Genomic DNA, 21,605 nt, shown 5'->3' on the forward strand with positions numbered 1-21,605 from the left:
ATCAGGGTTTTGCTGCCAGCTTGCCAATTTTAGCAATTGCTTTGCTTTTATGGCATCTGAAGATTTCAGATAAGTAGTCCGTAGGTGATCCCACTTCTCCGCGGCAAACACGAGATCTTTAACCTCTAAAATCGTGTCTGTTGTCAGACCATGCTCTAAAATGACATTTGCCTTCAGGTCTAGTTTTATCCAATCTAGATCTGAATCTATCAGTTGATCCCATTCTGCCCTTGTAACTTCATGAAAGCCATTAACGGCTTGCCAGGCAAATTGAACCTTCAATTGCCTTTCCATTGCATGAAACCAATAACGAGCGTTTTCCTCAGAAAGCTTCTCAGTTGAGAACTTATTGACCGTTAAACCCGAGTCAATAACCGCATTACCTCTAGATAGCTTCCCATTAAGCCTTTCACTGGCCTTCGATTGGGACGGCTCAGGTCGCTGAGGTATCTGATGAGGTGTCTCCTCCGTTTGGTTCGTTTTATCCGACATGGTGTTGGCGTATCCACAACTCAGCGTAATACGCTAGGAATCCACTGGCCGATGGTATTCGTAGGTAGGACGTCGAGGGTAGAGCTCGCAGCTCGATTCGGATCGATAGTCTATATAGGATGTGAAGCCTATACAGATCTCCCGGGGTGCCTGGTTAGTTACAGCAAACCCGGGCTCATAACCAATGAAGTAGTTAAGCTCAGAGGAATAGTGGAGTTCGATCGGTCCGAGCTGTACGAGGCCTAAGCCATAAGGAGAATGCAAATGAATGAAGTAATACTCTATCTAAAACGTAGCCTAGAGTACAGAGATACTTGAGTGCTTGAATACTTGAAGAGGATTGTGGCCTCTGCAAAATATGGGCCTCGGACGGACTACCTAGTGTTGTTCCCGGCCTCCGAGCTAATTACATCTCATCAAGATTGCCTGTCTGCGTCCCCCGCCGACCTGCAACATCCCTCCGTCAGATCACTTTATGGGTCGTCCTACACCATGTCAGAGCCTCTTTTGAAACCCGCTGAGTATGGGCCGGAGATAAGATACAAATCTTGTCTCGTATTGGAGAACATTGGGATCCCCTATGTCATTTGGTTTGAAGATGCTCTGGTACACTATGGGGTTCCCACGGTAGTCTTCGATTTATATGTCCTTGTCTTAGACATTGATACCGCTGCCGACGCCCTTATCAAAGCTGGATGGATTGTTGATACCCAAAACCCTCATCGGATTGGGGATTCAGTCGTGGCAATTCCGCAAACACCGCTGATCTCCCCCGACCAGAAGACAAAGACGGTCCTTCTCCTCGCTTCTGACTGGAGGTTCCCTCTCGCGGCTAACCCAGCTCTCGAGAGGGTTCCTGTGAACGACCGTTCCCCCTCAAAGCTGTCGTTCCCCCTATTGTCAGGCTTACTCGATTCCCTGATTGAAAGCTGGTTGGTTGGTCCCACTGAGGACGCCACATTATTGGTTCGCCTGGCATGTTATTTTAACTATCTGTACGGATATGTGCCGGCACTTAAAGAGCGATCGTTTGCCGACCAGATGAAATATGAGCATCGCCAGTTCCATTTCGATGTGCTTGCTGGGATGGCTTCACCAACTTTCCCTTTTAGAAACCACCAACGTGGCATTAGAGATGCGCTTTTGCAGGATCGGTATGAGTTACAGGAATGCTCGGCGTCTCGCGATGATGAAGCCCTCTTTGGTGGCTGGGGAAAAATCCGCCTTCCAGACCCAGTTAACGATGAATCAGTGGAGTAGCTGTGCTGTTTCGATGAAGAGAGTCTGCGCCAAGTTTATGGTATAGCTAGAATCTGACGCAAGAAGGACTATGGATCAGAAACGGCCGAACAGTCTTTCTTAAGGCCGAAAGGTCTTACGGATATTCTGACCGCAGTAATTGAAGAGTGAGGAATTGCATAGTATCGTTTGAATGTATGGTCTCCTTTTTCCTCACTGTACTAAAGCAGATATTTAACGCCTGCCTACGTCTTGGGCACAACCCGGAGTACTTTCAGCAATCGACTACTGTAGTACTGCGTAAAGCAGCCCCCCGGGACTATCGCATCGCCAAATCCTAACGACCTATAGCGCTCCTGAATACCCCTCGGTAAGATCCTGGAGGCCGTGGCTACAGTACGGATCGCCTGGGCCCTGGAGGAGCGTAATCTCCTACCCAGGAGCCATCTAGGGGGCCGCAGGGGCATCTCAGTCGACCACCTGATCCAGTTGCTCCTTGACCAGATCTTTGAGAGCTGGGGTAAGGGCCGGAAGGTCAGTATGTTGCTCTTAGACGTGGCTGGCGCTTTCGACAATGTCTCGCATATACGGCTCCTCCACAACCTACATACGATAGGGCTCGGCTTCTTCGCCGGCTGGCTCGGATCCTTCCTATCGATCCGATCCACAAGGCTGCAGCTCCCCGGATATCTCAGCAACCTTATTCCAACCCCTGCTTCGCGCATTCCAATCCTCTAGTGGCCTCATCAGCGATCTGTACAACATGATCAACTCAGTAGCCTCCAGCTGCTCAGACCCTGCTTTGCTTGGAAACTTTATCAAAAATCACGATAATCCTCGATTTGCACAGTATGATACCTCTTCTTACCTGATTCATTGAGCCCCTACAGGCATCCCCCAGGGGTCCCCTATATCGCCGATCCTATTCCTCCTATTCAACACCACCCTTATTCGCGCCCTATTGATCGACGGTATTGAGGCCCTTCGGATTCACCCACCCCTCCTAGAGGGAGGCAAGACGGTCTCCTACGGGTGGATTGACGATGCTGCCACCCTGGCCATCTCGGATAGCTACGCGGTCAACCAGCGCCTTCTGGAGAGTGCCGGACAAGGCCGCGGTATGGTCAAGGCAGCATTCGCCCAAATTCGCCCCCGATAAGTTCGAACTCATTCATTTCAAGAACCCGCTTCGCCCTGACCCTGCGGTAGAACGACCCGTACCACATGAATATAAACACGACTCGACTATAGACCTCATGGGTTTCTAGAGATATATAATACCTACAGTCTTAGCGCGTTACTAAATTGTTTTGAGGCCCTCGATTTGGTCCTTGGCGTACCAGGCGTGCTTACTGCCTATTTCTATTATCAGGCTCGGCATCGGCATCCGACCCACTAGGTAGTTAATCGTCCATTTTAAAAGCTGGGTAAATCAAGACCTAGGGCCCCCAGCTGTAGATCATTTATCTGACAGACGTTCGAGATTGCCAGAATGACTGGAATATTATCTAGATATCTATTGAAGAGAAAATATCATTGTAGAGGTATAGAGATTTTGCAAAGATATGATCCCTCTGTGTGCCTTGGAGTGATATATATTGAGCAAACGGCAAGGGTGCATCTTTCTGGTCAAGGAGCGACCCAATCGATTATGAGAAACTATGGCATATTCTCTATTCTTTAGAATTTTCCTGTCTTAATTCGGTGTTGCGTAGATGGGGTTGTAAGATTTATCGGTACTTGTAACTGACTTCTTTATACTTGCGGCTGCAGCTGCTTTTCTGTCGGCCTGAGGTGTCTAAAAGGAGGGAGGACCGACGCCGCAAGACCCGATGGAACCTGCCAGTCTGAGAAGGTGCGACCCTCAGCCTGGTTGTACATGTATCAGGAGTCAGTAGAGCTGTTTTACAGCGAAGAAGCGATCGCAGCGACTCGAGATAGTTATGATCCACTCTTCATCGCGACAAGTTCCTACGGTCAAAGTTTTGAAATGAGATCCTTCGTTTTAGCATTGCTAGAATTAAGTAAAGATTATCGGTACTTCTACATAATGGCTTGAGATGTCCGCTCGAGGTTTTGGCTGTTCGCCCTGGAAGTGGGGCGGTCGGCGGTGAACCATGACCCAATTGGGGTTAGCGTGTCAATGTCCATCTGCCGCAGGTGACTCTGTCGCATCCATCTTTCTCTTGACCTTCTTCACTCTTCATCTTTATCTTCACTTCAATCGCCTATCGCCGGCATCACTCTTCTTCCGCTGCGAAGGCGCATCCCATCAGAAATACTCTCTCCCTCAACAACACACCTGGATAAAGAATACCCAACTAACGCGCCACCATGTCTGAGCGAAAAGTCCTGTAAGTCACCGACCTTCCTCCTCGCCTCCGAAGCGTTTGCGCAACCCAGCAAGAGACACAACCTCAAGTCTCATCTCACTCTAATGTTTGTATCAACTGTATCAGAAAAGCTAATTATTCTCTCACCCCAGCTCCAAATACTACCCCCCGGACTTCGATCCGTCGGCCATCACCCGAACGCCTAAACATCTCCGAAGCACAGGACCGAAGGTCATCACCGTTCGACTGATGGCGCCATTTTCCATGAAATGTACACACTGCGGTATGTCTATTCAACATCCACCTTATCAACACTTCAAACCCATCCTCTCTACATCTTGCGCCTTCAACCCAACCTCCCCATCTCTTCTCCCCACCCATACACAACACCACACAACATACTAACAAAGTCATCTCACCCCGAATAGGCGAATACATCTACCGTGGCCGAAAATTCAACGCCCGCAAAGAAACCACCGAAGAAAAATACTTCTCGATCCCGATCTACCGCTTCTACATCCGGTGCACGCGCTGCAGCGGCGAAATCACCTTCGTCACGGACCCCAAGAACATGGATTATCGCGCGGAGAAGGGCGCAAAGCGCAACTTTGAGCCGTGGCGCGATGCGTCGGCCGCGGCAGGGACGTATGACGAGACAGAGCAGGAGACGCTGGATCGGTTGGAGAAGGAGGAGGGGGAGGAGCAGGAGCAGGTGGAGCGGGATAAGATGGCGGAGTTGGAGGAGAAGATGCAGGATTCGAAGAGGGAGATGGCGATTGCGGATGCGTTGGATGAAATCCGGACGCGGAATGCGAGGAATGCGAGGACGGAGGGGTTGGGGGAGGATGTGGCGTTGGGGCAGGTGAGGGATCAGGTGGATGAGAAGAGGGAGAGGGAGGAGAGGGAGGATGAGGAGGCCGCGAGGAGGGCGTTTATGACGGAGACCGGGGAGAAGGTGAAGAGGTTGGTTGAGGAGGAGGGGGAAGGCGCGCAGGATGCTGGGTCTTCTTCGGTGGATTCGAAACCAACCGAGTCCATGCCGCCTCCGCCGTCGTTTGCGAGGACCAAGAAGCCCAAGAAGCCGTTGATGAATGGGCTGGGTATCAAGAAGAAGGCTAAGCCGTCGCTGGTTTAAGTCTTCGGGTTGTCGTTACACATACAACCTACAGTCTTTCAATTTCTGGCGTTTGAGATATTATACATAAGCTATCAATGATGAGCACTACGATTGATTACATCACTACAAAGGAAAACAAAGTATGCCAAATATTGTTAATTTGACTGAACATTAAGTATGATACAAGAGCAGAAATAAACAGAACAAGAAATGAAGAGAACAAAATGTCGTAGACACATCCATCAAAGATTTTGACCCTGAGCGCCACGCTAGAACAAAGAATAACTGATATAACAAAGCCCACTCAACCCATGAGCATCTTCCACAATAAATAATCCCGTAGGATAAAAACAAATAAGCAGGGAAGTGGCAATCGAAACGCCACGCAACGAAAAGATAATACAGACGGACAGGAGGATTTTTCTTGTGGTCTAAAGGTATGGCATCCACAGAGCGTCGCAAGAAGCCAGATGCTGGGGATTCACGGCCTTGGAGATGAGGTCGATGGTGGTTTGGTTGGCAGGAAGGTTGCCTTCAGGGGGGCTGGCAAGGCTGACGGCCCGGTTGACGATCACATCACTGTTGTTGAAGACCAGATCGCGGAGCTGCGGAACAGGCAGGGAACCACGATGCTGAGCCGTAGCCCAGAACATCATCTCGTCGCGCACGAAGATGCTGAGTTGCTGCTCGAGCTCGTGTCGAGGCTCGGTCAGGCATCGCGCAATCGCCATCAACGCGCACGCGAAGAGACCCTCGGTGGCAATGGGTCCCAAAAGCGTCTGGATGTTGGGCGTGAATCGGAAAGGCACCTGTTCGGGGTTGTAGAAGAAGGCCTTGGCAGGGTTGATGGCGGGGATGAGCTCGGAGCCCCAGATGTCGCCCGTGGTCCTCGAGATCATGATCTTGTTGGGATACCGGTTGCCCATGTGCATCACGTAGGTCATGAATGCGATCGCAGCGTATTGGTAGGTAAACTGCCGGCGGAAGAGCCAGAAGTCCGCGAAATTGGGGTACGTGTTCTGGAAGTAATCCAGCACAACGGTATTGGGAACCCATTTCTCCTGGATGGCTGTGAGGATCTCGCCGCGAAGAAGTTGCTGCTGATCGGGCGTGCGCTGAAAAATGTTAGTCTTGTCAACCGTGAGAGCCCGAGATGTACTTACGTTTTGCTTGGTCTCTGCCAACGACCTCATCTTCTCCATGGTGAACAGAACAGGATCGTCCTTGTTGATGCCAACCCGACGGCAGTAATCCTCATAAATTCCCTGCATGGAAATGTACGACGGATCATCACGAACCAGACGGATGTGAGGAGCCAAGGGAACCATAAGAGGAAGGTGGAAATACAGGTTGCGTCGTCGGCTCTCCTTACGTTTGCCCAAGAGACCATTGAAGATACGGAAGAGCTGCAAGATCCGCTCCTCCCGTCGGCAATGACGAGCCGCTGGATGCTGGACAGCGAAAGGATGCACGCTGCCGTCATGACCGCGGATCTTCAGGCGACGGTGGCAGACACCAATGCCGCGCACCAGATCGATATCAGGCAAGAACCGATCAATACGAACGAAATCCTGGTTCTTGTCCTTGTGCAGCAGGTACTGGCCGGGCACCTCGACCTCATCGAACTTGAGGAATCGGAATTCACTGAGATGAGGCGAGTAGCTCTCCAGGAACTGAGACTGAGGCCGACGGTCAAGCTTCTCTTCGAACTTGTCTCTCCAGCGGCGCAGCTTCTGGATGTATTCATACATGGTCGGCTTCTTGACAACAAAGTCAGCCTCGAAGGACTTGCGAATGTGAGCTGGCAGGATAGTCTCCGCGAAGCGAGTGATGTTGGCCTCCGTGGCAGCAGGCAATTTGAAATCCAGTGCATACGAGCCCGGCATGCGGCCAACATACGCCAGTCCATCGTTCAGAAGGGCAACAATCAGACGATAAGCATCCTCGTCCGGAGGACACTTGAAGTTTTTGTGGATCTGATCGACCATTGTCTCCATCGACAGCGCGAGCAACGGGAAAGCTGTCTTGAGGCCAGACATGATCTCGTCGGAATACTCCCATGGTTTCTTGAGAGGCTCCTTCTCCGCTTCTGCGCCGGCATTCTGGTTCTGCTGTGGCGTTCCGTTGGGACCAGGAGGAACCTGAAGATTGTTCTGCTGCCCTTGGGGCTGTTGCATAGGGTTCTGGCCCTGGTTTGGCGTGCCGTTCTGGCCTTGCGGCAACTGCATCTGGTTCTGAGCAGGAGATTGCTGGGCCTGGACCTGGTTGTTGATCTGAGGGCTTTGTCCTTGAGGCAGTCCCTGGGGATGAGACTGGCCTTGGTTTTGCACCTGTTGCTGGTTGTTCGGCTGCGCGCCCTGGCCGGCGTTGGCTTGGGCGTTTTGCATCGGCGAACCATCGGCGGCTGCAGGGGAAGGCTTGGGCTGCGGCGAAGCAAGCTGCTGCTGCTGTCTAGCCCGGTTCAGTTTCTCCTGCTTCTGATCGTGCTGTTTCTTGATGTTGAGCATGTCTTCTCTGTTTGTACGGAGCAAGAAGAAAAGAGCCTGAGGATATAGCTTGGCGATCTTGACCAGAACGGCCTTGCAGAGGCGAGCTTCACGATGCGACAGGCTGGTGAGCAGCTGCGGGATGAACGTAATCCAGTACCAGACGGGGGTTTCGCCCTTGAAACTTTCAAAAGCGTTCGCCACGCGTCCTTCGTCATTGTCCAGACTAAGGAGCCAGAGGATTCTACTGAGCAGCTTGCGGGACTTGGAATTCTTGTAGAGTCCAGCAGCTTCCAGGTAGCAGCTGACGGCGTTGCTAGCCAATTCGTAATCCGACGAGTCGGATTTGAATCGCTGGTCACTGTACTGACCCCACTCAGACCAGGCTTTAGCAAGTCGCAGATCGTAAAAGAGCGCGACGCCAAATGCCTCATTCGCCTCGTTGACATGGTTGAGTTTGGCTAGGAACATGCCCTTGAGCGTGTAGAATTCGGCCTTCTGCTGCGCACCAAAATAATTCAGATTCGTATTGTTGATGACATCCAATCCGCTGTTCAACTCCTTGGGGTTCTGGTAGTGGCACTTCGCTTGCTCTCGCAGTTTCAGGAACGCCTCCTGGATCTCGATATTGGGCAGAGTATAGATGCGGCTGAGTTGATTGATGCAGACCTCGGGCATTTGATGCTTACGAGCGACATGAGCGAAGCGGTTGATAATCCACGCCGTCTCATGGTACCCACGGTAGGCATAGGAGTTACTAGCCACATTGTTGGTCTGGGGAGGTAGCAAGCCGAGGTATGTCGCATTGATCAGCTGGAAGATGTGCTGACGCCAAGTAACCAGGTCTTGCCAGGCATTGATATCATCCCACAAGTTGGGAAGACGGTCCCGCCAAGTTCCCAGCAGCAGCTTCAGCTCTGCAGATTTCGTGTCCAGGTTCCGGTCGTTGGTCTGTGCCAGGCTGCCGCAGATGTGGCTTGCGTCGTGGAGCTCAACCAGAAGCTGGAAGTGCTGCAGAATCGGAATATGTGCATTGGTAATCCTCTTAGGCAGTTGAAGCCACTTGCGAATGGACAGCTGAATTGACTCGTCACAGACACCGTTGAAGTCCTGCAGGTTGTCCTTCTTAATGTGGAACTGAAGCAGCGCCATGAACGCCTGGAAGAATGTTCGTCTTGGTGTGGGGGCGTCAGAGACGGATTTGATCAACGACTCGAGCTGCTCTCTGTTTCCGTCACTCTGCCAGTTCTCGATGTTCCTCCACGCGGCCTCCAGCAGAAGATCGTTCAAGTTTTCGTGCTTGGCAAAGTCGCTAAGGATCTCCCATTGCTGCAGCTTCTGAGCACAGATCAGCCAATGATCCTCCCATAGGTAATATTCGCCTTGAGAGAATGGCATTGCGCCTGAGCGCGCTTTGATCTGCGCATTCTCGTACAACTGTTGAGACTTATCCCACATCCCTTGCTGTTCATAAGAGATAGCAGCATTCGTCTCAACAAACTTGCAGCGCCGTCGCCATGTCCCATAGAAGAAATCATCTTCCTGCAAGCCGGCGTAGACCTCAACCAAGGCGTCAAGATTGCTTTCGCGGACCGTCGGTGTGTCAATGATGGGGTTGATAGCAGTTTCTTCCAGGTAGGTTGCCGCGGTGTACCAGGCATCATAAGTGCGACTCAGGTACTTCATCACATGCGGAGGAATCTTGAAGCGAGGCTTGGCTCGAACGGCGCCTTCTAGCAACGCTTGTACAACGTTGGGCCTCTTGTCCAGTTGTCCTCGATGGTATTCGCGAGTGATAAGAGTAACCATTCCCTTCTCCAGGTCAATGCGATCCTCCCTTGACAGGGTGGACCAGAATATGGTGAAGAGATTGGTCCAGAGAGTATAGGCAACATTGGGATCAGTGTGCTGGAGTTGGCAGAGCGGCTCCATGAGATCGCGAGCTTTGACATCGCCAAGTTCGGACACGAACCGCCTGCGCTCCGTGACAAACGCCTCCAGCTGGGCATCTACCATGACATCAGCCTTTCTTGAATCCTTTTCAGCGTTGCTGTAGAGGAAGGACACCGGATAAAGGGTGTAATCATCCGGATGGAGCTTCGCCGAGCCATTCATGTCAACGCAGCCCAGAACCAAATGGGCCGCCTGCGACAGCCAGAAAGAATCTTGAAGAGTGTCCCAGTTTTGGCAGGTAAGCACATAACTGAGTCGGGAGCTGGCAAGGCGGGTCAGACTGCGGTCGAAGATTGTCATGAACCGATTGCGCATATCCACATCTTCCGTCCTAGTTCCAATCAAGAAAGCATGCTCTAGGCGGACCGTCAGCTCAGTCCGAGTGATCTTGGAATCTTCGTAAATTCTAATAACCAGATCCAGGAACTTCTTGAGCATTGTGTGGTCCGATCTCGATTCAAAGAGCAACATCTTATGCAAGACAGCCGTCTTCTCTTTCAAGGTCGGCCAAGACTCCGTCGATTGGAATATCCAGCTCTCGACCATACCGAGCACCTTGCTGCAAAGCTTGATGTTTTGGGATCGCTCCACGAGTTGCGCCAACACGCTCAGGAAAGGACGCCTTTGCTCTCCAAGGTTGGACATGCGTACGGAGATCAACTCAATTGTCTTGAAGATCAGATCAACTCCGATCTCATATTCCTGCTGATCAGGCACTCCTTCTGCTGGTTTGGCACCATTGTTTTGTCCGTTGTTATTTTGTCCATTGTTGTTTTGGGCAGTGTTGTTCGTGGAGGCCGCAACATGCTCCTTTGCTAATTTCTGGGAGAATGCCTTCATGACCGATGCAATATGAGCATCCATCTCAGCGGGCTTGCTCTTAGACAGCGTCCAAAGAACATTCAGGCTCGACACGTAGTTGTTGGCTGAGAGGGTTTCGGTCGCGATAGCGGACAAATACGTTACAAACTCAGAAGGCGAGTGTTCAACATCCATTGCATCTTCTTCCTCCGGTTGGTCATCCGGAAGAGCGTCCAGGACACGCATTACGGGAGGCGGAAGCTTGGGGGAGATGTCGATTTCGTCTTCCAAGCCCTGAAGACAGTCCTGAATCTCTGGATTGTCTGAACGCAGAGGTTTCTCGAACAGCTTTTGGATTGAGGGCAAGCGGGCCATGATCCAGTCATCGGTCTTTGCGGCAAGAAGTACCCGCACGACTTGCAGAGCATTGACCATACTCGTGACGTGCTTTTCGTCCGGCTTGTCCGCCTTTTCTCCCACGAGGATGGGTTCCGTGACTTTTTGGTATAGCTCAATGTCAAGATCACCCCAGTACTCCGGCGACAGTAGATTTCGCAACAAATACATAGCCTTCTTGATCATGTCGCCCGTGAGGACGGGAGGCTGCGATTTGTTCGAAGGAAGATCGCGGATATGAGCAGCAGGAACAGGGAACCGCTCAGGGACGGTCGTAATGAATGAAATGAGATATTTCGTCAGGTTTGCCCGAAGATCCGAAGGAACCATATATTCAGTGCGTTCACGGGAACTGGGAGGTCCCAGTGCTGGAGAAGGAGTGGACGTAGCTTGGCCGTCCTCCAGCTTCCGTTTCTTCATGCTTGGCGATTCATGCGTACCATTTGGCAAAGCAGCCTGACTTTCGACGCGCTTCTGTTCCCAAAGCCAGATGAGGTTGATCAAATTCAGGGCGAGCTTCTTGCTTTCGTTCGACGAATTAGGCGGCGAGGCGATCTTGACCAAGGAGGGGACAATCAGGGGGACAAAATGCTCCCTCGACTCGTAGAAAAGATCTGGCTGGCGCACGAGGAATTGGAAGATGCACATAACCTGCTGCAGGTTGGCCGTTTCTTCGGCCAGAATGCGCCGAGGCCATTTAGCCCACAGCGGGTATCGAGTATCCGGTGTCTGGGCGTTGCTGCTTGCTGCCAAGATCCTGGTGGGCAACACAGGAGCCAGAACGTCCAAGGCTTGAGTGACAAGAGCTTTGCCCTCGTTTTGGTGTGCCCTTAGCAGAGCAACATAGACCTGGACGACAATCTTGAACGGCGTCTCATAATGCGCAATGAAATAGCTGATGAGGACATATGCGCCGTACTTATTGATGATATCTTCCAGCCGAATGTAGTTCCAAGCAAACTTGATGATGTCTTTTCGCGAATCTTGCACAGTTTGGTGATGGTACTTGATCAGCAGCGCAGAGAGTTGCAAAAGTTCCATGCGGGAATGGTCGACACCAGCTTGGTTGGATTCTTCACTCAGATCGGCTAGTTGAGGCTTCCACAGACGACTCTGGATGAATTCGGTCATGCTCTTGTCCATCAACTTGGGGCTGTTCGGTGGGTTGTTCCATGTTGTCTGAACGTCCATCGCGAAGATGGGGTTGACCAGATGACGGAAGGCATAAGTCTTCATTTTTTGCGAGCACGACCGCTGGCCGTAGAGATCCAGACATCGCATAATGACCGAGCGCCGGTAGTCGATGGATTCGTTGGTGATAATGTGGTGATAGATGAACTTCGGGAATGCCAGGGTACGTTTCAGTTCGTCCGCAGACAAGCCGTCCATCACTTCGAAAAGGAAGTCCAAGTCCTGCACCGACTCCGCCAGATAGATTGTAAACACATCCATCAATTGATCCTCGGCCTGCTCGACTCTCAGTCGCTCATTGGCGGGTAATTTATCGTTGCGCAGCTTCCTCTCCAAATCACGTCCAGAATTCAAGATCTTTGTTCTCAGGTCCGCATGCGAAACCAACCAGCGCTTGGTGGATTCAAACGAGCAGATCGAATGCACAACATAGATTCCGTTAATTGCAGCTGTGTTCTTGCCATCCGCCGCATCTTGGGCAAAGGCGGCAGACGTGAAACCTTCGGTGTCGGCAACAACTGCAGCACGCAAACTCTCACTTTCCGGATCCGCAAGAACCTGTCCAAAGAAGCGCCCGAATCGCTCCTCTTTGAAGCGAGCCTGGAAGAATGCCAAGCTCTCTTTCGGGTAACGGTTCAGGTACTTGACGAGCGGTTTTCTGAAAGGGCTGTTCGATGTTCTGCGGAGCTTCTCCTCAAGGTCTAGGACTTTGTTTACCAGGTGTTCCATGAAGGATGTTGCAGCCGACGGGAGCAGGTGGAAGATATTGAAGATGGCAGCGACGATCTTCATGTGCGGGTTTTGCTCGACAAGGCTGAAAGACACCTTTTGCAGGAGAGCGTCGTCGGCAATCACCTTCATGTGGTCCAGAAGACGAGCACCAATCTCGACCTTGAAGTAGTTGGTGAGCAAGGTCAACAACCGGGCTAGTCCATCGAGTCCCGCGACACTCAACCGCTTGGGATCCTGCAAATTCATGAGGATCGGGCGGAGACCGTTCTGCAGCAGATCCTTGGGGAGCTTGTTGGTCTGGGTGAGAACATCCCGCAGACCCGCGTTGGCGGCCTCAATAACTTCGGGCGATCGTGAGTAGAGCGATTTGAAGAAGACGGAAATGATGCGAGCACGACTCGTGTTTTGAGGAGTGTTGGCGAACTCCTGGAAACTCATCGCCATCGACAATAGGCGAAGACAAGCAACCCGCAAGTTGACAATCATTTCCGCGTTCTTGAACTCATTAGGTTTAGGTGCCAGAGACTCATCATCGGCATCAGCCAGGGCAAGAGACTCGAGCATCAGCCGGTTGAGCGGATCATTGAAAGTGACGATATTGTTATGCAAGCCCAAGCAGAATGTGATCGCATCGATAAAGCCGATTTGGGTGGAGAAAGGCAGAGCGCGCAAAGGCTTGTTGAAGATCGACTGCAGTAGACGGTCTTTGACGGGGAAGATCAACTCGTGAAGTTGGCAGCCAAGAACTTCGGCGATGGTTGAGAAACTCCGACGAGAGGCCTCACGGACGAACTTGTTCATGTGGGACAGTTCGTACACAAAGAACCCGCAGAGCGAATAGAGTCGGCTCTTCTCGTTCTTCATGTCTTCCTTGGAAACATTCTTGCAGCACTTTCTTAGAATCAAGTCCAGGGTGTCTCGCGCTTGTACGCGTGTACTGGCAGGAAGGTCGGCCGGCGTGTCCTTGATCACGTACATGAGAGCTCGGACAAACTCGGCCTGTTTGTCGAAGAGCCAAGTGTCACCCAGGTCGAGCTGAGTTGCGAAGAGGTGGATACCTAGACTGCCGCCAGCCTTCGTAAACCACTCCTCGCTGTGGCAGCTGTGGCAGAAGACACGACCCAAGTGCTGGAAGAACGGCAGCTTCGATACGCGGTCTGGTGTGCCGAACATAACAGCTGCTGCTTCTTTCATCACTTGCATCGCTGCCTGGGCACCATCACGAACCTCGGCGTTGTCGGAAGACAGGCATTCAACCACGGCTTCAGCGAGGACACGTGAGTCAAGGTACACAGGCCCTTCTCCGCTGGAAACATCAAAGGGCTTTCTGGTGTGCCTAACTTGAGCCAGTGCTCGACCCACCTCAACAATAGCAAAGTGCCTGCAGGTCTCGGCAACGAAAGCAGTCGCTGTTTGCTGGAGCTCTGGAATGGTGGTGGCAAAGATACAGGCTTTCAGAAGCTTCTTCAAGGAACCCTCCTGCGATAACTTCTTCGGGATAGAGCTGGAACGATCGGACTTATCCATGATGTCTCCCATGTCGGTAGTCTTGTTCTCGAAAAGATCATTTGCATGCAGGCGAATGAGCGAGGCAAGGTCATCTGGAAGGTTTTCATGTCCGATATAAAGCTTCAGCTGGGAAGAGAGCATGCGGAAGGCCTGTTGCTTGTAGTAGATGTCAGACGCCTTTGCTTCAGCGGTCTTCGGAGACTCCATCAATTTCCCAATCGCCAGGTCCACGCCGATTCCGATAGGGAACGGTCGCTTTTCGCTGGGTCCAATAAGCTTGATGTCAAAGCTCGGCGCATCGTCGGTATACTGCTCGAAAGAAAGATCCGGGGGATGGTTGAGGAACTTCCTGTTGCGGCCACCCAGCTTGCCCAATATTCTCATTGTCGTGTGAGCATGGAAATGGTTATAGGGATGCGGACGAAGGTGGTCCCAGAGCGCTGTCATCAATTCATCCATGATCGGGGCCATTATGGGATCCAGATAGTCTGCCGTGAGGTTGTCCACGCACAATTCAAGCGTCCGTAGACCTTGCCCTACTAGATCTGAGTCCGCACGCAACGCCACGACGATCGGGCGCATGAGATAGCTGAGATGTGGAAGTAGATGACTGAGGCGGGCTGGAACAGTAAGAGTCAGCTCGACATACAAGTCACGCTCTTGTGGCTTCCTCGCTGCGAGTAATAGATTATTGAAAGTCTCGAGAAGCATTTCTAGTAACGGAAGGATTTCCTTGTACAGAAGCTCAAAGCGGCCACCACCAATGCTGCGGAAGAGGGAGCGCAGAAGGAGAAAGTAGTTCATAGGCTCTTCCGCCGTCACAGAGAGCTCAATGCACTTGGTGACAATCTTGGTGACATGGGGATGAAGCACCTGTTCATTCTGAACGGAGAACAACGTGACGGCCATGAACGAAAGCTTGAACATCCTGAGCAAGATCTTCGCCTTGGTCATGTCAGAAGTACCAACTTCGTGGATCCGTTCCATGAGATATTGCAGGACCATCCCGGAGAAAGCGGGTGATGTGGCCTCGCTGGCGAGGAAGAACTGGGGAAGGTGCAGAAGGGCACCATGTTCGAACATGAGCTCATGGAGGTAGGGGATCTCTGAGTGGAAGACTTCGTGGAACGTCGCGGTGTCGATGCAGTGAAAGACGGTTCCAAAACTTTCCAGTAGTTCCTTCTCCTCGCGAGACATGGGCGCCGTGTATTGACTGGCCAGAAAGTCGAATGGCGAGGAATAGCTCACATCCGGGGGTGACTGGTCCACGCCGTAGTACTTAAATACTCGAGCACCTTCGTGGAATAGTTTCTTGATCACCCGTACTTCCTCGGCATTGTATCCATAGGAGACCTCAGACCAATTGATCGGGACGTTGTTAGGATCTATTTGGATGTGATCGGGGTTGCAATTCTTGAGCTGATGGAAAATGGTTTTGAGACCATTGATCAAGTTCTTGAAGAGGAAGATGTTGTCCGACACCGGATCTCCGCCTCGATCGCGAGGGTTGGAAGTCTTGATGGGAGAAGCGGAAAAGATATCAATCTCATCCCAGTCCGGTGGGTGGTCCTTGTCGGCGAGGTATCTCTCTGATGAGGGTTCGATGTCTTTCTTTGTCGCCTTGTATAACTGCGAGACCTTCACAGCGTTATCGAACTGGTGGTTCATGGATGCAAACTTGTCACCGATCGCATCGAGAATCATGATCAGAAAATAGCGAGCCTCCCGCTTGTCGTCCAGTTTAGATATCCGTTCCGCCATGTTGAGTAGCAACTTCGCGCTCATCGTCTGGAAGCTCGTGCCGGGGAAATCATCGTGCAGGTTTTTGGTGTACACCTCAACAGTGCGGCGAATCTGATCGCGGGATAGATGGTCTCGGACGTGGTGGATCAGATCTGCCAGCATGCTATAGGCGAGGGGTCTCATTGTTTCATACACGGTGAGGCCATCGCCAATGAGAGTCCGCTCGTCGAGCAGTTCGTCGATCTTCTCTAGAAAGATTTTGCGGTAATTAAAATTAATGATGTGACGGATGGCGACAAGGAGTTCCTTCCTCGCACTGGATTTCTCCCTTGGACAGTCTTGGAGCAGCCGTACAACGACCGATGGAAGTGTCGGAAGAAAGTCTTGCAGTTGGTGCGCGTACATTCTTAGAAGGTATGCCAAGAAACTCATTGTCTTCACCTGCGCCGTGATAAATTCACCAAAAGCGGAGCGATTTCGAATCTCCTTGCAAACGCCCGTGAATATCTGTCCCTGAGCTGCGGCTTCCGTATGCGCTTTCTCCTGCGGCTTTGCCTGCAGCAGCAGGATACTCTTTATGAGGGGCACGAAAAGCTTGACATTCTGCACGACCGAGTTGCGATGGGTCTGGAATATCGAGACGACGATGATGGGACATTCCGCCAGGACCTTGAAAGATTGCATGCCTTTGAGCAGGATGTTGCTGGCCTGCTGATCTGGGCCGAGGTCGGAGACAGAAGTGGCGGGTGAGCTTGGTCGCGGGGACTGGAAGTTCTGAGCGGTTGCACTGGGCGTCGAGGGCATCCCCGACGGAGTCGCCTGGCTGGGAGTGTCAAATGTGTCTCGGACCACCTGCTCCATCGTCTGAAACATCTCCTGGATGAGCTCCAAAAACGGTTGTACCCGGGCCGCGGTCGCCTTGGCCTGATTCCGCTCCAGGTCCATTATGGTCTTCATGCACAGAACGGCGTTTTCCTCGTTTTCGATCCGAACCAAGTCCATCAACATATCTACCATATCCGCAGCGTAGGGTTCGACGTCGGGAGATGCCAATTGTAACCGGTGGAGGGTCTCGAGAACACAGTTGCGCAATTTCTATAGAAAGAAGGGGTGAGTCAGCCTCAATCCCGAGCGGGTGGTTGTGGTTGGTGGTATTATGAGCGGGGGAGAAGAAAGTCGCGACTAACCTGCTCGAACGACGAACTAGAGAATACCGGTTCGCCCTTGAGGATTGTCTTGAAGACGGGCCATAGCTTGGAAAGAAAGATGGGATAGCTCGCACCGGAGCATAGTGGCTCTATATTGTCTCGTAATTCAAGTGCGACATTGGACCGGAGCTTGATATCTGGTTGGAAAGCGAAAGTAAGCAACAGAGAGCTTGGAGGAGAGTCCGCAATCTCCGCTGATAGAAGCTTTCTTCTCGAGTCACCGAGGACCAAACGTACCAAGCTTCTCATCCGCCAGCTTGCTGGCGTAGATGTCGATGTTTCGCTCCATGGTGGAAGCAACTCCTTCGGAGTTCTCAGCAAATATGACGGGATTGAATTAATGCCAGGCCAAGGGGCCGGCCAGGAATCGGAAACCAGCACAGTTTGCGTTGGACGTCGTGTTCACATGCGGGATAGCGACGGAGGAAGCTTTTCTCTATTCGCCCGGCGAGAAAAGACGCTTCATCAGACAGAGAACGAGGAAAGGTCACAGTCGTAAATTCATTAATCCCACCGGGGCAAAAGGCAATTAGAGTAAAAGGAGAGAAAGAAAGATTAGTTAGTAAAAGAGCGGAGTTTAGAGTGCCCTGGGTGGAGTGGGGGGGGGAGGATGGGGTATCTCGAGGACAAGAGTGAATGCGCGCAAAATCACGCCTGCAAATGAACATGAGCAGAAAGGTAGAGAACGCGGGTGTCGCAGAGACCCCGAACGCTTAAGCTAGTCCGAATGAGGAAGTTTCGGGTATTCGATTCTCCATTCCGCCAAGCGCGCGTCTACTACGCGAGTATCGGTTACATGGCCTATCAGCGCGTCGTAGGCGGTCAGGTACAGGTACAGGGGCACGTGGTCCCACCAGTGCGCCCAAAAAAAATGCTAGAGCACTATAGGAAAAGTAAAAAGGATGGGTTGACTCTGGTTCAAGGCTATGCCGTAAATACTTCATGTGTACAAACTCAAATGAGGTCATCGATTTCAATATCGACCGAGGGAAACGCCATTCGCACCCGTTTTCCAGCCCCGAACACAGTTCTAATAGTCCAACTTAAAAACGTCCACATAGAAACAGGGGCTCAACACGACCCTGCACGCGGAGAGAAGAATATTGAAAGCCATGTACACAAAAGGGAAATCAAAGGAAGTGATGAAAGAGAAAACGTGAAAAGAAGATGGGGAAGAAATGGAGGATGAAAAGTGAAAAGGGGGAGGAACAAGAAAAAAAGAAAAGAAATAAGACAAGACGAACAAGCGATTTGGATCAAAACCCAAGAAGAAGAACCAAATATACTTCATCGCAGCTCGTAATCGCTAATGCCGTCGTAGTAGAAAGTCTAACGAGTAAAATGCCATAAATTCGATTGTCACTTGGTGGAGTTGCTTCGTGACAAGATCGTTACGGCACCTGAGCCAACCGATCTTCGTCGCGGTCGAATCTCACTGCCGCTACCACTTCTTCGCCTCCTGGGACCATCGATGGAACCTCGGCGCCGTCTCTGGAGTATTACGGACGTTTGACGTTAGAATCACGCTTGCTGTACATGGAAATCGACAACTTCTTAGTAATGACTAACGACAGCAAAGGGGGGCAAGATAACTCGGCGAGGTGCAGAACATGTCAAGCATGACAAAAACCACACGCACACGGTCAGGAGGGGATGAAACTTACCGATCCCCCGGTAGCCCTTCTCTCGATTGGCGCACCGGACTCATCCAGTTTTAAAGCATGCAGACGCTTCTGGCTATCGTTGGTGAGTGATTCGACTTCGTCCACCTGGGCTGGAACCTCCACAGACGACGGCGCCGGAGGCGGAGCAATGCCGTTCTGTCTATCCTTTGCCCGCTCGGCGACCTTCTCCCAACGGCTTTGTCGAGCTCGTTCGCGTTGTTCGGCGCTATTTTGTCGTTCGTTGTATTCATGCGAGCATTCGTCAAAAAGTTGGGGGTTGATCTCCATAAACATCTTCATAGCGTTGTACACCATGCTGTGGATAGTTCTAGGGCAAGTTAGACCATTGCGCCGGGGGAGGAATAGTTAAGGGCTTCCAAGACTTGCCTGTTCCAGTGACCCTTTGAGTTCTCGTACAAGGGAGGGAACATGATGGGTAAAATTGTATCGACATTGTCGCTGACCAGGTTACAGAAGTATTCGTTGTTCCAGAAGTAGAGTGCTCGCTCGGCGACCTGCACAAGACATATTAACGGCTGAAAAAAGGGGGAGTTGATCAAGGACAGTACAAACCTGGAAGTGGGGGCTTGCAACCGATTTGGCCAGCTGCTGGAACAGAGGCTCCTGAACCTTTGCAAACTCGGCCGGGTCCATAACCTCAAAGATATCCTCCACTTCATTCAGGTACATGACCTCTTTGGTGCTGTTGACCTTGGGCCAGTAGCGCAGCAGTCCAAGGACAACCTATTATCTGAATTAGCAAAAAGTAGTAATTCTGGAACGAACAAAAAACCATACCTCTTCCGTTAGAGACGAGTCCTTCTCGAGGAATTGGACGATACAATAAGCCAACTGAGGGTGATACATGCTGAGACTCTTAACTTTGTGCAGGGGAAGCAAGACCCTTGTTAAGAAGAGCTTGTGTTCCTCCTTGAGAGGAAGAGCAAACCCGTTGATGATCGACCCTAGGATTTCCAAGAGTTCCGCAATACCGTTGAATCGCTCTGTTTCGTATGTGAACTGGAAGAAAACGTTGTTGATGGACCGGCGAATATACGACCGCAGGTTCAGGAATTTTCCATAAATGCGATGCAGGGTGGTCTTGAGGAAATCGCGTTCCCGAGGATCTTCGGAGTCAAACAGCTCCAGTAACTAGAAAGGAGGTCAGTTCACATCCAAATCTGTGATTTTCTCCTCGGCAGTAACATACCTGGAGCACGAAATGATGATCAATATAGGCCTTGGCGATGTTCGTGTTGAAATCCTGACTCTCGATGAACCTCAAAAAGAACTCGTAGACAACCTGGATGTGAGGCCAGGCCACTTCCAGAACCGGCTCGTCCTCCTCCGGGTCAAACGCCTCTCCCTGAGGCGTCACGGGCGGAGGAATCGGTCGGAACAGGTTTTTGGCGAACATTTCGACCACTCGAGGATACATGGGTTCGGTGATGACCGAGCGATTGTTGGCGACGTAATCCAGGAGCTCGTGGAGCGCCAGTCTCTTGATCTCCTTGGATTTCATGTCCGCAGTGGGGTCGTTGAAATCGAAAATGATGTTACACTGATCGATCTTCTGCATGAACAGTTCTTGGCGCCGGTTAGGGGGCACTTCGTGGAAGCCGGGAAGTTTCTCCAGCTCCCGCTGACGTTGGTCGGAGATATCGAATCGCGACGAATGCTGACGCTTGGGAGTCCGAATGCCCTCGGATATATCCTTGGGGGTGGTCTGGAGGCGATCGAAGACGTGGGACTTTCGCGGGGGAGCCAGATCTCCCGGCATCGTCTCGGCGGCACCGGGCGGGGGGGCATGCTGCAACACACGAAACGATTAGCGCTTGGACAAAAAGCATGCCAAACTACCGGTGGTGGGCAGCGAGGAGAGTGAGGAGGACAGGACGAGTACTCACCGGCGCACTAGGACTGATGACCACGCTGGGGGCCATTTGCTGTCCTTGCTTTGTCGGGGTTCCCGGGGCTCCATTATTCACGGGCTGACCGGCCGCTCCCGCACCCTGTTGAACATAGTACTGACCCGGGGGGAACGCCCCGGCCTGTGCAGCATTATCCGGCGACTTCCTCGCATCGTTCACGGACGTCGAGGAGGAGGTGGGAGTGCCCTGGTTCGGGGACGAGGACTGTTGGCCATGCTGGACCCCCAGCGACGATTGGTTCTGAGCGTCTTTCTTTTTAGAGGATTTATTCGCATCTTTGGCTCTCGACAACTGCTCGTGCTGGAAAGGGAGAAAAGGGTCAGTTCGCAGATCAGAAGACGATTCGGTCGGCGTTGTTGTTTGATCGTTTCCCACTCGCGGGGAGGGGGGTGGGAGGAGAGGGGGCAGAAGGGACACGGGGGAGAAACATGGCGATTCAAAGGCGGACCACTCACCACTCTCTGTCTGAAGCCCTTCATTGTCGCGGCCTAATCGAACAGCCACATGTACTCGGTCGACGGACTAAAAGCCAGTGCAGCCAGATGCCGCACACTAGCGGGAGGGGTTGAGTGTTGGACAAGGCGGAGGCAGTTTTCAGGAGAGCCACGACGGGGAAGTTGTTTATGTCGGCCTGAGAATGACCACATGAGCATTTCCGATCAGAACACAGCAGGACATCGCGCTCGAATCGGGTTAAATTATGGCAAAAGCGGGTAGTAAATAAGGTCTGGATCGCAATTCGAGGAAAGGGACAAGGAGGACCGAAAACAACAGGAGAGACGCCCAGGCGCTGAGGGAGAGGGAGGTGAG

At 51.8% G+C, this 21,605-nt stretch overlaps 4 protein-coding genes across 4 annotated transcripts; 2 read left to right on the top strand and 2 right to left on the bottom strand.

Moving 5' to 3' along the window:
* KD926_003118 (uncharacterized protein) lies at positions 1–492 on the bottom strand (the record flags this gene model as incomplete). The annotated part of the gene is made up of 1 exon (XM_053094571.1): positions 1–492. A coding segment is annotated over one exon (492 nt), but the record flags the coding sequence as incomplete, so codon positions are not given.
* Positions 493–984: 492 nt separating this feature from the next.
* Positions 985–2,890, top strand: KD926_003119 (uncharacterized protein; the record flags this gene model as incomplete). The annotated part of the gene is made up of 3 exons (XM_053094572.1): positions 985–1,696; positions 2,129–2,269; positions 2,622–2,890. The coding sequence occupies 3 exons, from the start codon at positions 985–987 to the stop codon at positions 2,888–2,890; spliced, it is 1,122 nt and encodes a 373-aa protein (XP_052950656.1).
* Positions 2,891–4,065: 1,175 nt separating this feature from the next.
* Positions 4,066–5,199, top strand: KD926_003120 (Saf4/Yju2 family protein; the record flags this gene model as incomplete). Its single annotated transcript, XM_053094573.1, has 3 exons — positions 4,066–4,085; positions 4,217–4,347; positions 4,493–5,199. 3 exons carry the CDS (start codon positions 4,066–4,068, stop codon positions 5,197–5,199), a joined length of 858 nt encoding a protein of 285 aa, XP_052950657.1.
* Positions 5,200–5,612: 413 nt separating this feature from the next.
* On the bottom strand, positions 5,613–21,274 carry KD926_003121 (histone acetyltransferase TRA1; the record flags this gene model as incomplete). The annotated part of the gene is made up of 11 exons (XM_053094574.1): positions 5,613–6,296; positions 6,345–17,087; positions 17,180–17,394; positions 17,438–17,513; positions 18,865–19,192; positions 19,282–19,379; positions 19,438–19,608; positions 19,663–20,016; positions 20,075–20,674; positions 20,772–21,095; positions 21,251–21,274. The coding sequence occupies 11 exons, from the start codon at positions 21,272–21,274 to the stop codon at positions 5,613–5,615; spliced, it is 13,617 nt and encodes a 4,538-aa protein (XP_052950658.1).
* Between the last annotated feature and the right edge of the window lie 331 nt (positions 21,275–21,605).

This window comes from Aspergillus affinis (assembly GCF_023601865.1).
Source record: "Aspergillus affinis strain CMG 70 chromosome Unknown NODE_170_length_60024_cov_89_072547, whole genome shotgun sequence".
In the NCBI taxonomy this organism is placed as follows: Eukaryota; Fungi; Ascomycota; class Eurotiomycetes; order Eurotiales; family Aspergillaceae; genus Aspergillus; species Aspergillus affinis.